General features: G+C 41.3%; 1 protein-coding gene across 2 annotated transcripts in view; it reads left to right on the top strand.

Moving 5' to 3' along the window:
• Positions 1–18,980, top strand: part of LOC311515204 (protein adenylyltransferase SelO-like) — a 44,699-nt gene that overhangs the window by 14,190 nt on the left and 11,529 nt on the right. Inside the window, exons 13-18 of one of the 2 annotated variants that reach the window (XM_084618094.1) lie at positions 1,207–1,336; positions 1,651–1,695; positions 1,795–1,876; positions 1,968–2,060; positions 16,689–16,768; positions 18,171–18,214. In XM_084618094.1, the coding sequence (XP_084474220.1) occupies positions 1,207–1,336; positions 1,651–1,695; positions 1,795–1,876; positions 1,968–2,060; positions 16,689–16,768; positions 18,171–18,214 (474 nt within the window). Of the gene's footprint in view, positions 1–1,206; positions 1,337–1,650; positions 1,696–1,794; positions 1,877–1,967; positions 2,061–3,128; positions 9,755–16,688; positions 16,769–18,170; positions 18,215–18,980 lie in introns of those variants that run through there. The other variant, XM_084618093.1, reaches the window with a different exon arrangement.

Here is an 18,980-nt window from a genome sequence, read left to right as displayed (position 1 = left end):
TCAAATGATGGCTGGGGGTCAGGCTCAATGGTGTTGAAATCTCACTGTCCATTTTCATAAGATTACAGGCTCAAATGATGAAAATCTCATGAAATCTGATCTTGTACACCTTAGGCATATCTCAGCTGGAACCTTAAGAGGCTCTTCTAGTTTGAGTTCTTTCCCTGAAGCCAAATCAGAGGAGTGGATGTAGATCTGCGGATTCAGATTTGAACATGTACCTCAGCTCCCAAAATTCACAGTTGTGTAGGTGGTCTGGGGAGAAGAGTGGGTTGCATTTGAAGTAGTGTTTTGGGCCCACCTCTAATAACAATGAATCAAACAAAGTAGAATTCCTATTTGACACCAACTCTGAGTTGCTGTTCATAGTCACAGTCCTTGTTTCCTTCTGAGTGCTAGGGCTGATCCCCATTAGTATTGCTTCTGGTGGTAGCCTCCTCAGAGAGTGTCGTCCTGGATCCTCCTTTGCAGCCTTTTCCCCCCATAGACACCGAACAGCAGAGCTGACCCTGTTTTGGACAAGAAGTGCATGCTGCATCCTTTCTGAGGTTGATGCTGTGGCTACGTTTACCCTTTGCTCCTGGATGCATTATGCCTTTCGTGAAGGGTATGCGTTTGCCTATTCGCTGCTCCTTAAAGTGGACTTTCTTATACTGGAACATTTTAGCCCTAAATATTTCAGAAGCAAATATATAATTATATATAATTTGAAATAATATTTATGTTCAGATAATTAGGGTCACTACGCTACTTAAAAATATATGCATCTCATTTACTGAGATTACATCATAAAAATATTTTGTTGTTTGGAAGTCCAGAATCCCTAGGCATCGAATCATATGATATTTAATAGTAGCATTATTTATATTAAAGAATACTGAAAAACATTATTCTGAATGTAAAAAAGAATTGGCTGTTTAAATATCTGAATTTATTCTGTGTCTTGAAGTGGGAAAACAACACTTGTGACCATCTGGGAACTTGTGCTCTAAGATTGTATTCCTTACTCTGGCAAATGTTAGATCCCCGGCTAATCCAGTGTAAATAAATATTCTTGTGTTTGGAGTACTCTGAGTTAATATTTAGTGCTTGCAAGACTTCTGTTAGTTTGCTGTGTAAATATGAAAAATTAACCTCTTTAAAATAGTAAACTTTGGTTGTTTATTCTAATTAATCTGTTGAAATGTAATGCTTTGTTTCAAACAGATTTTGTTCCAAACACATCTGATGATGAAAGGAGGTATAAAATAGGAAACCAAGCAAATGTTGGGATGTTTAATCTGAACAAGCTGTTACAAGCTCTAAAACCTGTATTGGATCACAGACAAAAGCATCTGTAAGTTATCCTTAAAAATATCTTCACACTTAAAAGAACTAGAGAGAGATGCTATAATGGCCATATGTGTAGGAGAAAAGGGGGCTCTTTTTTTTAGGAAGTTTGATTTCTAAACAGAAAGTATTTTCTGGATATGTTACGAGCCAAACAAGACTGTTTTTAAAACAAATAGAAAAATATCAAAATGGGGTAAGAGAGAAGTTTTTCATAAATAGGTACAAGCCAGAGAAGGTTTCACACTTGAATGTGAAGCTGAATTGTGTCTTTGGTATTACTATTGGTCAATAGGATTTGATATTTCCTTACTTTTATAGTGCTTTCCAGATTCTGGAGGGATACTCTGAGCATTATTATAGCCGGTATGTACTTCCATAATTCAGATTTTAAAGAAGCATATACTATAGAATATGTTTTCGGAACAATGTCTTTGCCTTCATAACTTCTGTTACTACTTTCAGTTTTACAGAACTATTCAGAGCAAAATTGGGTCTCCTTGGGGAGAGTGAGGATGATAACTATTTGATTGCTTTTCTCCTAAAAGTGAGTTTATTATTGGCCATTCTTTTGGGGATATTTGAACTGATGTCTAATATTTTAAAAACACTGATAGAAATGTATTTAATTTCATTAGCTCATGGAAGATACAAAGGCTGATTTTACAATGGCATTTCGGCAGCTCAGTGAGATTACTCAAGACCAGCTAAAAGAGCTCCATGTTCCTCAGGTATTAATTAATGTAATATATTTTAGGAACATTTTATTGGCCTTTGAGCTCACCGAGGCAAGTCTGGAATGAATAAGTGACTAATTAAGGGTACATAGTGAAAACTACATACATCAGGTATGTCTTCTGAGCACCTTCAGCCACATTAGATGAAAGGATTGCTAAGAGAATGCCATCTCCTAACATGTTTTATTGCTTTTTAAGTGTATATGTTTAAACAGCAGAAATATTAATAGGAAAAAAACACTTTTGTTAGCCTAGAGATAGCTAAAAGCGGTTCTTCATAAAGCATATATGGTATCTTCAAAGTTTACGTTCTACAGCCTTTACAGACAAGGACGCTGCTGCATCTGCAAACTTTATATTTCTTCTTTGAGCAGTGTCCACTTCAGGTGAGCTCACACCCTTGCACCTTTAATCAGATTTTTGGTAGTAGTGCCCATTTGGTCCGTGTATGTGACTTACGCTTCCTTGGGCCCCGATTAAAGGCTATATAGGGCTGCCTGGGTGAACCAGCCCAGTTCCTTCTCAACCTCCTGGGCCTAACACAGAGCATTAGTGTGTCTTACTTTTGAAGTTTCTGAGCCTGGTTACCCTTCTTTAGTTTGTTGTTTTTTCTTTAGTTATTTTATTTACTTTTTATTTAGGGGGACTTTCTCTTGATCCCTTTTCCCCTTTGGGGAGGGGAAACTTCCCATGTTAAATTGCTTTGCCCGGGGGTATGTCAGACTTTCCAGGCTTCAAGCAGTTTATCTCTTACTGGGAGGCCATTCCATTCAGTGACTGGCATTCCCGTTGTCTCTGTTGCTTTGGAGTGTCTCATATCCCACGTAAGTGCTCCATCTGCTCAACTTTTAAGGGCAGGGCAAAAAAACACTGACAGATAAAACTGAGATTCTAAAGAATGGAGTATTCCCTCCAACTGGCCTCAGATCCAGGTCAGGAGACCCCCCTCGATGTCAGTCACTTAATTAACAGAGTGCTCCGTCAACTTTGACATGTTTACCTGCGTTTACATGAGGTAGACCCACAGACAAGACCCACAAAAACCAAAGTCTTTCTCCACAGAAAGAGTCCACTTCAAAAGACCTCAGTCCCTCCAGAGCAAGACTGCTGCGGAGACCTGGTGTCCCACCTTGGGTATGGCTGAGGCTCCAGATGCTCTCGGAATCGATCCTGTGCCTCGGGCGCCAGGCTCAGCAGAAGAAAGCATGCTTCATCGAAGCATTCCACGCCTCAGAGAACAGTACCCGCAACTTCTTTGGTAAAGTCTACATCTAAGTTGGCCACTAAGATGGCGTCAGTACCGGGAAGACACCATGCCTCTTATCCACTCTCAGCAGTCCCCAAGGCATCTTCATCAGTACCATCTATTTCAACCAGAGTGGGCTTGCCAGAACAGCATATACCCTCAGTACCAGTAATGGAATGATGCCCCACTCTTCAAACCAACTCGATATCATAGGGGTTCAGATTCTCAAGGGATCTATTTGTTTCAGAGAAGCTGGAGTCTCTCTTCTTGGTTGGTACTAGGAGGTTATCAGTACCAAGAAAAGCACAGTCACTGAGATGGGACCTTTCCACAGTACCGCTTGACTTGTCAACATCTTCAGAGAGTACCGGTGGTCCCCTTCTTGAAGAGGAGGAATTTTCCTCCAATTTGAGTATTTTGATCCAGGGATTTCCATCCTGACACTTCTGACAAGAGTGGGGAGTTGCATCAAAGACCAGCCCGTGTATCCCAGACCTTGTTCAAGCACAAGTGGTTGCCACCCCTGTCAAGGCTGATTCCGCGCTCTGGCACTTCGAGTGCAGAAGGTGGGGGCTCGCAAGGACTCTAAAAATTAATACTTGCCACTCCAGGCTTGTATTAAACTCCCAAGGTTACAGCTTTTCTCTGACCTTGGATTGGTAGATGCTGCCACCACCCAAGTGCAGAACTGCTTTGAGAGACCAGGAAGGCTCACTTGGGAATCCCTTCCTATGGGATACCCTCAAGCCCTTTCACACGCCCCTCCGGGGAAGAGCTGAGTGGGGGGGGGGAGAAGGAAATTAGCTGTTGCCACTAGCTAATTAAATAGTATGCACAAACCTCTTAAGACACACAAATCCAATTCTGTTTTTAAAAAAGGTAAATTGTATTTTAAAAAAAAAGGAAGGAAAATACATCTGGGAACTCAGCTGTTGCTAGATTTTAAAAGAGCAATTACAAGGATTAAGCACCAAGAATAGTTTTCTTGAGGTCCAGCTTAAATGTTACAAGCAAAACAAAAGCACTGGGGTTAGCACAGAGGAATCCCCAAGCCATAAAGAAATAAAGGGATAAACCTAATCTTGTCTTCCTAGACATTTTCTGATCTACTTACATATCTGGGGTTTCAAATGAGTAGTTTCTAGGTATGATACTGATGACTTGTCATACCTGGTCCCAAGCTTTTTACAGCATCACTGCTCTGTCCCCCTCTTCCCGGAAGAACAACCACTGACAGAGGGGAAATTTTTTTCTCAAATTTAAAAAGCTCTAGCCTTCCCATTGGCTCTTTTGGTCAGGTGCCCACTCACTTTCTTTTACCTATGTATAGCAGTGAGACTTTTTAACCCTTTACAGGTAAAGCAAGTAGAGAACAGCTACTAAGAGGGATTTTATAGCAAGCTGGCTGGCTGGGTGTCCATAAAAGGGAGCTATTCCACCTCCCCTTCATTTATCACAACCCCCTTTTGGTCCTTCTCAGTGGCCTACTGGGATCCATCAGCAGTTTTACCATGCCTCTAGTCTCTCTTTCAGAAAATACAGGGGAGAAGTTCCTGTAATCCAACTTCTCCTCCTCTCTTACCTCACGCACCTTTGAGGGGCAGGAGGTCAGGGCAGATAAAGAGGTCACTCCCCAAACAAACATTTCTTCATCTTCCCCAGATGAAGCTGTTATACCTCTCTCACTGACTGTGGCTGACGACTTTGGACACTTCTAAGAGTTAATGAAGTGCATTGCAAACTTCCTCCAGATCAGGAAGTCACAACATAAGCTCCTGGACATCCTCCAATGGACTCCCTCTATCCGAGTTGCCCTGTTTATTAATGAGGCTCAGTCAGCTGTGTAGCTAGGTGGAGTGAACAGGGGCAGCGGACATAAAAAAAGGTGCCAACCACTTGTATTACTGGGCGGCACTCTGGGTCCTCGGCGGCACTGAAGGCCTCCGCCGCCGAAATGCCACCGAGGAGCCAGAGCACGTGCAGGTCCCCACCGCCAATGAGCTGGAGCACTGCTGGGTGAGTAAAAATTTAAAAAGGCACCACTTGTGCTCAGAGGGGGAGCAGCCGCTACGCTACTGGGCTTAGTTGGATCCTGCCAAATCCGTCTGGGAGTCCCCTGCGATGATTCTGCTGAAGTGTAAATGAACCGATAAGAAAATGTTACATCCCAGCTAAGGACTCTGAATTTCTGTTCACCAGTCCAACACCAAAGTTCTTGGTTGTGCAGGCACTAAATGAACACGGCAGATAATGTTATGTGAAGGCCGTGCCATGTCATTAGGACCAAAAATGCTTTGATCTATTCAGAAGAAAGAGCTATTCATCCATGACTCTTCAGTTTAGGATCGTGAACTATCAAGCTCTCATGGCTAAATTAAATCACTCAGATTATGCCAAATTCACCACCTTTATTGAGCATCTGCTGGATGATCAACATGACCAGTTTTAGGCTATTGTTAATGAGGGTCATCTGTTAACTAGAACATCACTACAGGCCTCTTTGGATGCAGCCGACACTGCCGCTCAGTCCATCTCTGAGGCAGTAGTCATGCAGAGGGCTTCCTGACTCTAGCTGTCTCGATTCCCAAGGAAGGTCCAAATCATGGTTGAAGACCTTCTCTTTGATGGCCTCAAACTGTTTGCTGAGTCCACTGATGATTCCCTGTGTACTCTTAAGAATTCCAGAACCACATTAAAATCCTTTGGAATTTACATGCCTACAAACAAATGAAAATTTAGTAGACCCTAAACGGCACAAAGATCCCTTCCCACTTCATTCTCAGGTTTTCAAAGACTGTATCAACCTCCCAGGAAAAAGTCAAGGTTCCAAAGGAAGAGATCACCTGCTCCTTCTGTGCCCGCTACTGAATCATCATTATCATCTAAGCATTAGTTTTGATGGACTGGTCAAATTATCTCTCAATACCAAGCTACATATACACCATTTTACCCATCTTCCACTCTTTGGAAACTGTTTCTCCCATTTTCTTTTTGCAATGGGGAGAATCACATCAGACAAATGGATGCTAGAGATCATAAGATCAGGATACTCTATTCATTTTACCTCCCTTCCCCATCCCTCTTCACTGACCCTTCTCCTGAGCACCTCTTAAAGCAAGAAGTTTTAACACACTTCTGCAAATGGGTGCAATAGAATCAGTTCCTGTTCTGCATAGAGGGAAGGGGTTCTATTCCAGCTGCTTTCTGGTCCTGAAAAAGAAAGGACAGTGGAGACCAATTTTAGGTCTAAGACTCCTAAATAACTTTGTCAAGTCTCAAAAATTCAGGATGGTGTGACTTACATTTATAATTCAGTGATTACAACTGGGGGATTGGTTTTTAGCCCTCAACCTTCAGGATGTCTATTTTCATATCGCAATTTACCCATTTCACAAATGATTCCTGTGCTTTTCAGTAGACCAGGGCCACTTTCAATATCGAGTGCTCCCATTTGGCCTTTTGTCTGACACAAGAGTGTTCTCAAAGGTGCCGGCAGTTGTCGCAGCTTATCTTCGACATCCGGGGATAACCATTTTTCTATGCCTCAACAACTGGCTACTCAAAGGCTGGTTTTACAATGAGGTTTTTGACACCATAAAGAGGATGAGCTCTCTGTTCCATGAGCTAGGGTTGCAGCTCAACACTGAGAAATTCAAGTTGAACCCTGTACAAAGAATAGAGTTCATAAGAGCCTCCTTGGACACTATATCAGCTAGGGCTTATCTTCCCCTTAATGGATTCTTGATGTTAGTGAATCTTGTCTCAAAGATTCAAATCAGCCCATAGATATCAAAAAGAAGTTGTCTTCAATTGCTCAGACACATGGCAGCCTGCACTTCTGTGATGCGATGTGCCAGGCTCCACCTTTGATATTTCCAGGGCTGGCTCAGGATTGTTTGTACTCCAAACAAACACAGCTTGAACAAGTTAGTGTCGGTCTCTCGTCAGGTAAGAGAGTCTCTCAGTTGGTGGAGGGACATCAACAAAGTCATCACGGGGACTCTGTTTGTTCAGCCTCCTCCCCCATCACTAAAATGACAGATGCAGCCCTGAGGGGTTGGGGGATGCCTTTGGGGACCTTCACAGACCATGGCAAATGGTCTTCCCAGGAGATACGACTACACATCAACCTCATCGAACAGAGGGCAGTCAGGAATGCGTGTATCCACTTCCTCCCTTTAATCTCCCTTTTGGAGATGCCTTCCTCATTTCATGAACAAAAGGCTTTTGTCAAGGTTCCTTCCCCACTCTGAACTCTAGGGTAGAAATGTGGGGACCTGCATGAAAAAAACCCTAAGCTTATTTTTACCAGCTTAGGTTAAAACTTCCCCAAGGTACAAACTGTTTTACCTTTTGCCCCTGGACTTTATTGCTGCCACCACCAAGCGTCTAACAAAAATATAACCGGGAAAGAGCCCACTTGGAAACGTCTTTCCTCCCAAACCCTACACCCCCTTTCCTGGGGAAGGCTTGATAAAAATCCTCACCAATTTGCAGAGGTGAACGCAGACCCAAACCCTTGGATCTTAAGAACAATGAAAAAGCAATCAGGTTCTTAAAAGAAGAATTTTAATTGAAGAAAAAAAAAAGTAAAAGAATCACCTCTGTAAAATCAGGATGGTAAATACCTTACAGGGTAATCAGATTCAAAAAATTGAGAATCCCTCTAGGCAAAACCTTAAGTTACAAAAAGACACAAAAGCAGGAATATACATTCCATTCAGCACAACTTATTTTATCAGCCATTTAAAAAAAACAGAATCTAACGCATATCTAACTAGATTGCTTATTAGCCCTTTACAGGAGTTCTGACCTGCATTCCTGCTTTGGTCCCGGCAAAAACAACACACAGACAGAGAGAACCTTTGTTTCTCCCCCCTGGCTCCAGCTTTGAAAGTCTCTTGTCTCCTCATTGGTCATTTTGGTCAGGTGCCAGCGAGGTTATCCTAGCTTCTTAACCCTTTACAGGTGAAAGGGTTTTTCCTCTGGCCAGGAGGGATTTAAAGGTGTTTACCCTTCCCTTTATATTTATGATAGCTTTCCATATGTATTTCCCCCAACACCTCTGATTCTGAAGGCGATCAACAAGATCAAGCACAACAAAGCCATAATAGTCTGAGCATAGAATCATAGAATATCGGGGTTGGAAGGGACCTCAGGAGGTCATCTAGTCCAACCCCCTGCTCAAAGCAGGACCAATCCCCAATTAAATCATCAATCAGCATGGACCAGGCAGCTATGGTATCCTTTCCTGATTCAGCCATCTGTCAGGTGATCAGCCTTCCATCCATTCCTCATTTTTCCCAGGATGCTGGCTGCACTTTTCATCCCAACCTGAATGTACTTCGTCTCAGAACTTGGCTCCTCAATGGTTCATGGGATTACAGTTGACTTGTTCTAAGGAGGTACAATGAGTATTATTGGACAGCAGCAAAGATTCCAGGAGATATGCTTACTTCCACAAATGGAAAAGATTCAGCCTATGATGTGTCCAGAGAAGTGTTCCACCTCTTAATTCTTACCTCTTGATCATCCTTAATTACCTCATAGCTTAAAAAAAACCCAGGATTGTCTTTCAGCTCTGTCAGGGTCCATTTGGCGGCTATAACAGCCTTCTGTTCAGCAGTTGAAGGATTCTTCACCCTATGATGTTGCACCCCATAATTCTTAATGGAAATATGCTTATGAATGTATATATGACACAACTGGAATATATTTTATGCTACATATGCCATGTAACATATCTCTGTAAAGTTTATGATCTATTGAATATATTCATCCTATTTGTATACATGTTTCATTTTTGTATTCAAAGTTATGAATATTGACTATGTATTTGTTTAATTTTAAGTAGCCTCAGTGAAGCAGTTGGTCAGCTTCCTGAGAAAAGACTGTTTTCAGTAAATGTCTAATCAAGAAACACTTAAGCCAACAATGAACTTGGAGACGCCAATCCACATCTGATCTTTCCCAGGAATGTGGCCTGGCTGGTAAGGAACTCAGTTATGCATGGACATGTGACATGCCCATGTGACTCCAAAACTCCATGTTGGAGCTGCATTCTGGATAGGAGAGAGGAGGAGGTCTCCACCCACAAGAGAGAGTCTATTTAAGCCCCTGGGAGACCCCTCCATTTTGTCTTCAGCTGGCTCAAGAGATGACCTTTCCACCCCCAAAAGGATACCTGAAAGAAACGGGAACAAAGGACAGTGTAAACGGGTGTGGGTGGCTGCTGGACCCAGACTAGAAGGAGGCTTGTCTGTAAAAGAAGCTTACTAGAACATCTCTTAGGGTGATTTTTCATCTGTAATCATTTTCTGACTCTATTGGGCATAGACTTGCGTGTTTTATTTTATTTTGTTTGGTAATTTACTTTGTTCTGTCTCTTATCACTTGGAACCACTTAAGTCCTACTTTTTGTATTTAATAAAATCACTTTTTACTTATTAATTAACCCAGAATATGGATTAATACCGAGGTGTGGGAAGGGGGACAGCTGTGAATCTCTATCAGTGTTATAGAGGGTGAACAATCTATGAATTTACCCTGTATAAGCTTTATACAGGGTAAAACGGATTTATTTGGGGTTTGGACCCCGTTGGGAGTTGGGCATCTCAGTGTTGGAGACAGGAACGCTACTTTAGCTGTTTTCAGTTAAGCCTGCAGGTGTTTGGGGACATGGTTCAGACCTGGGTCTGGGTTTGCAGCAGGCTAGCGGGTCTGGCTGAAACCAGGCAGGGCACTGAAGTCCCAAGCTGCCAGGGGAATCTGGCTCAGGGGTAGTCTCAGCACTTCAGTTGGCAGTTCCCAAGGGGTTTTCTGTGATCGAACCCGTCACGCACCCATCCTACAACTATAAGATTTCTGTGGGGACAAAGAAACGTTTTCTCCCAAGTTAGGGAACTCACTCCTGTCTGGGATTTGAATTTAGTATTTAGATGCCTTATGCCAGGGCTAGGCAACCTGTGGCAACCCAAGGGCGGCGCACAAGCTGATTTTCAGTGGCACTCACACTGCCCGAGTCCTGGCCACCGGTCCGGGGGGATCTGCATTTTAATATAATTTTAAATGAAGCTTCTTAAACATTTTAAAAACCTTATTTACTTTACATACAACAATAGTTTAGTTATATATTTTAGACTTATAGAAAGAGACCTTCTAAAAACGTTAAACTGTATTATTGGCACACGAAACCTTAAATTAGAGTGAATAAATGAAGACTTGACACAACACTTTTGAAAGGTTGCCAAAACCCTGCCTTATGCCTTTGAGCTAAACCTCTTTCCTCATTAATTTATCTTTGAAGACAGCCTTTTTGGTGGCTATTACCTTTGCTCGCAGAATTGGAGAAGTAGGGGACTCTAATGGCAGATCCTCCATTTACAGTATTTTTCAAGGACAAGGTTTTGTTATGTACACACCGAAATTTTGTACCCAGGATATCATCTGGATTTCACATCAACCAGATCATGCGCCTTCCGTTTTTTCCCCCTAAGCCTCATCGGTCCAACGAAGAGGTCATTTTACACACTTTGGACATTAGGAGGGCAGTAGCCTTTTATCTGGAAAGAATCAAGTCATTTGGGAAGTAACCCAGACTGTTTGTGACTATTGTGGATAGATCCGAAGATTCAGCAATTTCCACCCACAGACACTCCATGTGGATTTCTGATTGTATCATATTGTGCTATAAATCTTTAGATATACAGTCTCCTTCTAGGGTGTTGGCCCATTCCATGAGATCTCTGTCTGCTTCTATGGCATTTTTCAAGAATGTTCCTATTCTGGAAATGTATAAAGCTGCCACTTGGTCTTCTGTACATAATTTTCCTAAGAATTATGCACTGGTCCAGCCTTATGATCAGATGCTGCAATTGGAAATGCTGTGGTGTCTTCAATCTTGGACTTGGCACAAAAGTCTCCCTCTCTAGCTGGGGTTACTGCTGGTAGTCACCAGAAGTGGAGCACTTATAGGGACACTACTCAAGGAAGAAGAGGTTACTCACCTTATGCAATAACTGGAGTTCAGTGAGATGTGTCCCCCTATGGGTACTCCTCTACTCGCCCTCCTTCCCCTCTGCTTTGGAGTTTCCTCTGGGGACTTCATGGTACATAAGGAACTAAGGACTGTTTGCCTGCACAGCCCTATATAGCTTTGCAGTGAGGCATGAGGAAGCTTAAGATGCATGTGTGGGCTGAATGGGCACTACTACCAAAAATCTCCAATTAAAGGTGCAAGGGGCGTTAGCACACCTGAAGTGGAGCACCCATAGGGATACGCATCTCAAAGAACTCCAGTTACTGCACAAGATGAGTAACCTCGCCATGTAAGTAATCCCATGTCAGTGCAGTGGGACTATTCACATGCATGAAGTTACTCATCTGTGTAGATATTTACTGGATTGAGGTCTAAATTTTCAAAAGTAATTAATTGTGTATGCAAAATATGGTCCTAATCCTTAAACATTTTGCGTGCTTCCTGTGAGCTTCATTGGGAGTTGAGCACATCGGTGCAAACAGGTAATTATGCATGCAAAACAGTTTCCTGTGCAAAATGGATTACTGCATGTTCATTTAGCCATTTACATTATACAGTTATCTGCTACAACACACATATACTGTGTACGTGCAGCATAGGCAACTAATTTTGCAAATGTAATAAAAGGAGTATTTGGATTCTATAATGCATAGGCTATATGTGACAGGTTCAGTCACAGAGACCTCCTAGAACAATGCTGGCAAGAGCTCCCATAGCTTAACATTGTGTATTTTCATGTATTGTCCTTAAGCAGTATCTTCTCCTTTGAAATAAAAAAGTATGCCTCTCTGTCCCATCTTGGTTTGTTTTCAGCTAGTACCTAGGCCAGGGATATTCAGACTGCAGCCCGTGAGCAGAGATGTTCCAATAAGCTTCTTTCACAGACTAGACTCCGTCTTAGTCTGGGCCCAATCCTTTCTCTGGTACAGTTCTTATTAGTTCCAGCTCAGGTGGTAACTAGGGGTTTTCTCATGACTGCAGCCCCCTTTGTTCTCTTCCACCCCCTTTTATATCTTTGGCACAAGACAGGAATCCTTTGTCTCTCTCTGGGTTCCCACCCTTCTAAATGGAAAAGCACCAGGTTTAAGATGGATTTCAGTATCATGTGACATGTTCACATGCCCTGTGAGACCCCAGGCCTCTATTCTTCCTGGGCTGACACACAGGAAGGCTACAAGTAAACAGAGCCATTTACAACCAATTGTCCAAGTTAATGGGAGCCATCAAGATTCCAAGCCACCATTAATGGCCCATACTTTGCATAGTTACAATAGGTTTCAGAGTAGCAGCCGTGTTAGTCTGTATTCGCAAAAAGAAAAGGAGGACTTGTGGCACCTTAGAGACTAACCAATTTATTAGAGCATAAGCTTTCGTGAGCTACAGCTCACTTCCTCACATCTGAGGAAGTGAGCTGTAGCTCACGAAAGCTTATGCTCTAATAAATTGGTTAGTCTCTAAGGTGCCACAAGTCCTCCTTTTCTTTTATAGTTACAATAGGAATTCAGCGTAATACTTCATATTTCTAGCTTCAGATACAAGAATGGTACATTCATGCAAATAGGATGAACACACTCAGTAGATTATAAGCTTTGTAATGATACCTTACAAGAGACCTTTTGCATAAAGCATATTCCAGTTACATTGTGTTTACATTCATAAGCATATTTCCATAAAACGTATGGAGTACAAGGTCACACTATAGTTGGGGAAATTAGCATTTCTTGCACTCTGTCTCAGGGTTGGAAGTCAACAAAATAGATCAGATACTCAGCTAACATAAACTGACATAGCTTTGTTGTCTTCTCTGGAGCTGCACTGATTTACATCAGCTAAGGATCAGACTTGATATTTTTTTTCTCTTAAAAAAATGTAAAGTCAAATAAAAATCCCCATAAGATTTACAATAGTCAAAATAGTAATTTGAGGTAATATATAATATTGACAAGGTTTCTGCTAGTTTTGGAGGTAGCTATGGCTTTCATAGAAATCAGTCTAATATAATTAAATTTCAATTTAGTTTAATTAGATTAATTAATGTTTGTACAGAACTTTGAATATGTAACACACCAGAGAGAGCTAAGTGTTATCAAGTATTTAATGAATGTTGAAGTGATGAAAACAAGGTTGATTGTTTTAAGTATCGTTTACACAAAACCTGCTTTTCTTAGTGAGGAAGAGGATGGAGTTTGTGAAACAATTGTTGTTTTAGAGATGCCTGTTCTATTTTAGGCCTTTCACCATCTATTTCCATGGCAGCAAAGCATTCAGGAATCTGGTATATTTCAAAGACAAAATACAGGAAATTCCACTTTCACAACAGCAGCTACAGACTAAAAATCCAAAAGGCTCTGAGATATTTAGTGTGTTTAACCCTAGCCCAGCTCCACAAACTGGTAATAAACAAAACTCTAGTCTAGGTCCACAAATTAGCATCGACCTTAACCTAACATGGGCCCACCAATAAGTACTAAGCCTGGATCCGACTTTGGGACCATTGGCCCACCCCAATCTAGTCTTGTTCCCACTTGCCTGCATCAACCTTAACCGTAACCAGGGCCCACTGGGGTTTACCTAACCCTGACTTCAATGTAGCAGGCTGCACCCAGCCTGGAGCTACTAGCCAGTGTTCACTCTGAGCCTAGCCCAGGCCATGGTGCTGGCACCAAACGTAATGTTAGCTAGGGCTTATCAGGTCACGCTCAAATTTAACCTTAACGTGTGTACTGAGCCATCCCCAGTGTGGCCTCCCAGATAACCTAAATCCCTGCTTTTATTTAGGCCATCTAACTGGCCCTGAGATCTCATGCTAACTGGCCCATGGGCCATCGCCAGCCGTGATTTGAACCTGGGCCCACCATGGCCCCATCCCTCATCTGGTCCCTCTCCAATCCCAACGTGGGCCTAGGACTAGCCCTGATCACAGCTTAAGAACATGGGAACTCATCTTTGTCCCTGTCCCCTGCCCAGCCCACAGTCCTGTCCCATCCCACTGATAACTCAACTGAGCCTAACCTCCAGATCTAAATAACAAAATAAAACATGTAAAAACAATCTAACAACTGTAAAATGAGGTAGAAAAATATAGACTGCATTTAATGCTGTCCTCAACAGTGGAGGATTGACTAAAATGTTGACTGTGTGGAGGACGCTTAGCAAGTAATAATTTAATAACTAATAAACAGTAGAGGGGACTCATGGAAATCTGAAAGGAAACACATTTCTTTACAAAGGATTACTGTGGCTATTTATAGTACTTTTTCTTTGTGGGGAGCACACATCGTCTTGTCCAGAAAAAACTCATAGACCCTCTTTAACTTTTGACCTTTTTGCTCCTCTTCTGAATCCAGCTCAGGACAGGCAAATCTTTGTGGGAGGCAAATGCATCTTTGTGGGAGGCAAAATGCTCTTGTGCATAAGGCTGAGTGTGAAAATCAGGAGAGATGGATTCTGTTCCCAACTATGTCACAGACATTTAAATGATCTTAACCAAAGTCTCTGCTTTTCGTTTCCTCATCTGTAAATTCAGGATACCTGCCTCAGTGGGTTGCTCTGAGGTTTAATTTGTTAATATTTGAAAAGCTCTTTGACAGCCTCAGATGGCAAATGCTGTAGATGTGCAAAGTACTGTTATTTTGGAGAGACTCATGTATACCAAAGGGATGACTGAAAAGAAAAGTGTGTATACGTAAGAGCAAGAATAGCTTTGTCAGCTGCAGAGTAAGAGACAAAACCTCTCCCTGGCTCTTAGCCAATGGAATCCTCCCAAACATGAAGTGGAGTCACTCCTGAGGCTATAGTAGCAGCTGTGGGCTGCAGTTGTGTTCTTGGTTACTGCATCTCCTCTTCTATGAGGGGCCAGGATGCTGAATCAGTTTAGCTGTGTCTGTCTCTCTGAGGTACTTATATGGCCCCCATTACCATAGTGTCTGATTGCTTCACAATCTTTAATATGTTTATCCTCACACCCCCTACTTGTAAGGTAGGAAAGTGCTATAATCCCCATTTAAATGAGGCACAGAGAGATTAAATGTCTTGCCCAAGGTGACCCAGGAAATCTATGGCAGCAAGTCCTAGGCCAACATTCTAATGCTACATGATCACGCCTTTCCTTGTGTACTAAACACACCCCTTCACCAGGCCGACGGACTTCTGCAGCCCTTATTTGGGCTGTTGCTGTTTGAGTAGCTGAACAAACTGTTTCAAGCATGTCAGTTTAGGCTTGTCAAGGATAAAGTGTTTTGTTCAGGGTAGAAGATAATTTAACCCAGGAGTTCTGATCCCCCAAACCTGATTTGAAATACCAAATGTAATTTTATTCTGTTTAAAAGATTCATACTTTTGAAAAGAAGGATTTTACATAAGAAGTAAACATACCTACAGTTTTTCTATGCAAGAATGCTTTGCCAGTGGCAAGGTATGTTCTTAAAAACCAGAAGACCACTCGCATATTTCCCTCCAGATGCACCCATAAACCAATATAAACACATGCCAAAACCCAGCAGGAATATTGCAAGAACAGCAACTTAACACCATTGTATTCTCAACTAGGAATATCTCTTTTCTCCCGCTAAAGCCATTTATTCTCTCATCCATCATGTAGGAATACTGGACTTTCACATTCTCCTTCTATCCACAAGCTGGTTGCTCAAGCTAGTCCTACCCAGTCACTTTCCCGGACTCCCTTGTTTTTCTTTCTTTTCACTTCCCTTTCTTTGTTTCACTCTTTGTTTCCTTCTCTCATGTACTGTGGTGTATCTCTTCCTTTATGCACATCTGTGCTTGTTTCCTCTTAGTCTGTTTCTATAATGTTTATCCATTTTTGCTGGCTTTTTTGTCCCACACAGCCAATGCAAAGCAACTAAACACAGTTTAACCAGCTCATGAAACCTGATTTATGGCTACTTTGCATCCCTGAAGTGGCTGCCCTGAGTCTCCTTTCTCATCTTGTTCCTTTATCAGACTTCTTTCTCCTCCCTTTCCTTCCCTGTTTCCTCTTTTCTTTCTTTGTCTACCACCTCTTCCCCCATTCATTTTCCTTCCCTCTCGCAAATATTTTTAAATAGCTGTTGTATTTTCTGTAAAAGAAGTGATTTATAAAGGGGCCTCACTTGAGGCACACAAAGCTCAGATACGGGGAGCACAAATATCTTCGTAGCATCTCTCTGGGTTAGCATGAAGCACAAAGCAAGCACACTAAATAAAAGTTAAGGGCCAAGCACTGTGGCTTCTTTCTGCCCTGCTTATGTCCTAGAATATTTTATAAATCTGTTCACTTTGTTCGTTGCTTGTAAGTAACAACCTGCAGTGTATCTGTCATTAACAGTATTTTTTCATTTAGGAATTCTGGGCTCTGCAGGACCTTGCTAAACACAAGTTCTTTTCAGACTGGGTTACTATATACCTCTTAAGATTAGGACGGTAAGATAAATACAGTTTCAAATTAAAAATAACAAGAGTGTGTTTGGCAGTGGAATTTAGGTGGGGTAAACTTAATCTTATCCTGATCTGGGTCAGATATTGTGTGGTCTTTAGCCAATCCTATATATTGCTCCTGGGCACACTTTTACATACCATTTTTCCCTATGTGCATGGAAATATCACTAGCTGCCATGATAATTGCATTGCTGGAATGTATATTTATTCTGTCTAATTACAATCTGGTCTGGTCTGAAACACGACTTTGTAAAAATGCCATTACGGAGTTCAGCATTTAGTGTCCCTCAGTGATCCCATAGCACATTTATTCACTTTACAATTATGTTTGTTTTTTAAATTGACAACCCAGCAAATTCAGTCTGGGATTTGAAAGTCAAGCTGTGTTCTCTCGCTTCTGGTCAGGTGCTCTTCTCATATACACTTATGCAACCCTGTTGCCTTGGACATGGGGGACTGCACAGATGTGACTCAGTGTGTAACTGAAAGACAATGGATTGCATAGGTGTCTGCTTCGCAGTTGGAACCAGCTAAAATTCTGTTCTTTCCTAAGCCAAGAAAGAACCCTGTTTGCTCTTACATAGTTGTGTTGACTCTGCAGGGCTGATAGTGGCAAAACATGAGAAATCAAACATTTTTAAACTCAAGACAATTCTCATTCTCTTTAAAGATACAATTCTCAGGGAGCAAATGTGCTGAGAAAGAAAATGCCATTTTCTCATAGTCACTTTTCAGAGTATAATTGCACTTAGGGGTTAATCCTGCTTCCATTGAAATCAATGGCAAAACTCCTATTAACTTCAGTGGAAGTAGAACAAAATATTTAAAAAAGTAAATAAACCCCACAAATGCATGGCAAAGTTATGTGCCTGATTTGCACATACATTTGCCATAGCTGCAGCTACAAATCTGAGATACTGGTAAATGTCCAGTGAGATTTGTAATTTGGCATTTATGCCAGTGAATAAGTATTTACCGTTTGCATTTGATCATATGCAGTTTAGGAAATTAGGTCAACAATGTCAAATGGAATGCATTTAGAATATATTCAGTACAGAAATTAAACTCAGCCACTTTGCACTGGATGCATTATCTTCTGAGAAACCTTGAGGGAGTATATGTACTTCAAGAGTCTAAACAAATGTAGATTGAATACTTTATGAATGATGTTTTGGGAAAATGTTAGGAGAGGGATAAAAGGGAAAGTAGATATGCCAGTTATGTTTGTTAAATTCTTGCTGTTCAACTAATGGAATTATTGATTTTTTCTATTTACAGTAGGATAGGAAACTATAATGAAAGGGAAAAGAGGGAAATGTGGTATCAAGAAGAGAAGTTAAAGGGCACAAAATTCATGAATATTTTTTGTTTGGTTTTCCACATATAGTAACATGGGTGATTCAGACAGTACAAGAAGAAAAAGAATGACAGGTATGTACATCAATTGGAGAATTTAGAATTTTTCAGGTGATTGGAAATCATTAGGTAACAGTTTATTCACAGAAGTATGCTATCTACGCACTGGGTATTCCATTAAATAATTACTGTGGTTGTGACATGTCACTGGTCTGAAGAAAGTATCAAAATTGTCCACTGGGAATAGAAATATGTACATTTGCTTTCCTGCAGATTATACAGAGCCTGAGTCTGTGACTGTTAGGGTACTGTGCAAGGTACAGCTTTTTTTTGTCTGAGGGGAGAGACTGGGTAATTGTATTTCATGGTAATTGTATTTGTTTCATTTTCATTTCATTCAAACAAAATCCCCCAACAACTCAGAAGCACTATCACACTTGTAAGTAGTGCCTAGCTGCACAAAACATGGTTCTTCAAGGCTATCCACCCCTTCCTTTCAGGAGCACTAAAAAGTACCATATTTTTATGAAAAAAAAGAAACAAGGGCCAGATTTTGGTCTCAGTTACACTGCTGTACATTTGGAGTAATTCTGTTAAACTTCAATAGAATTACTTCAGATTTATACCAGTGTAATTGAGACCTGAATCTGGCTAAATGTATCCTAACAGAACTGTATATACATACTTCAATTGAACAAATGGTCATGATGTTCATGGCTTAAAATAAAGCTTTATTCCTTCAGCGGTTAATGTTTTCACTCCTTCTATACTGTGTTTACATTAATTAAATTAAAATGATCCACCTTGCCCCTTCAGACTTTTTCCTTGTGTAAATTATCAC

Source organism: Lepidochelys olivacea (genome assembly GCF_965140295.1).
Source record: "Lepidochelys olivacea isolate rLepOli2 genome assembly, chromosome: 2".
Lineage (NCBI taxonomy): Eukaryota > Metazoa > Chordata > Testudines > Cheloniidae > Lepidochelys > Lepidochelys olivacea.
Note: the sequence above shows the minus strand (reverse complement) of the source record. Positions and strands in the feature narration are given on the sequence as shown.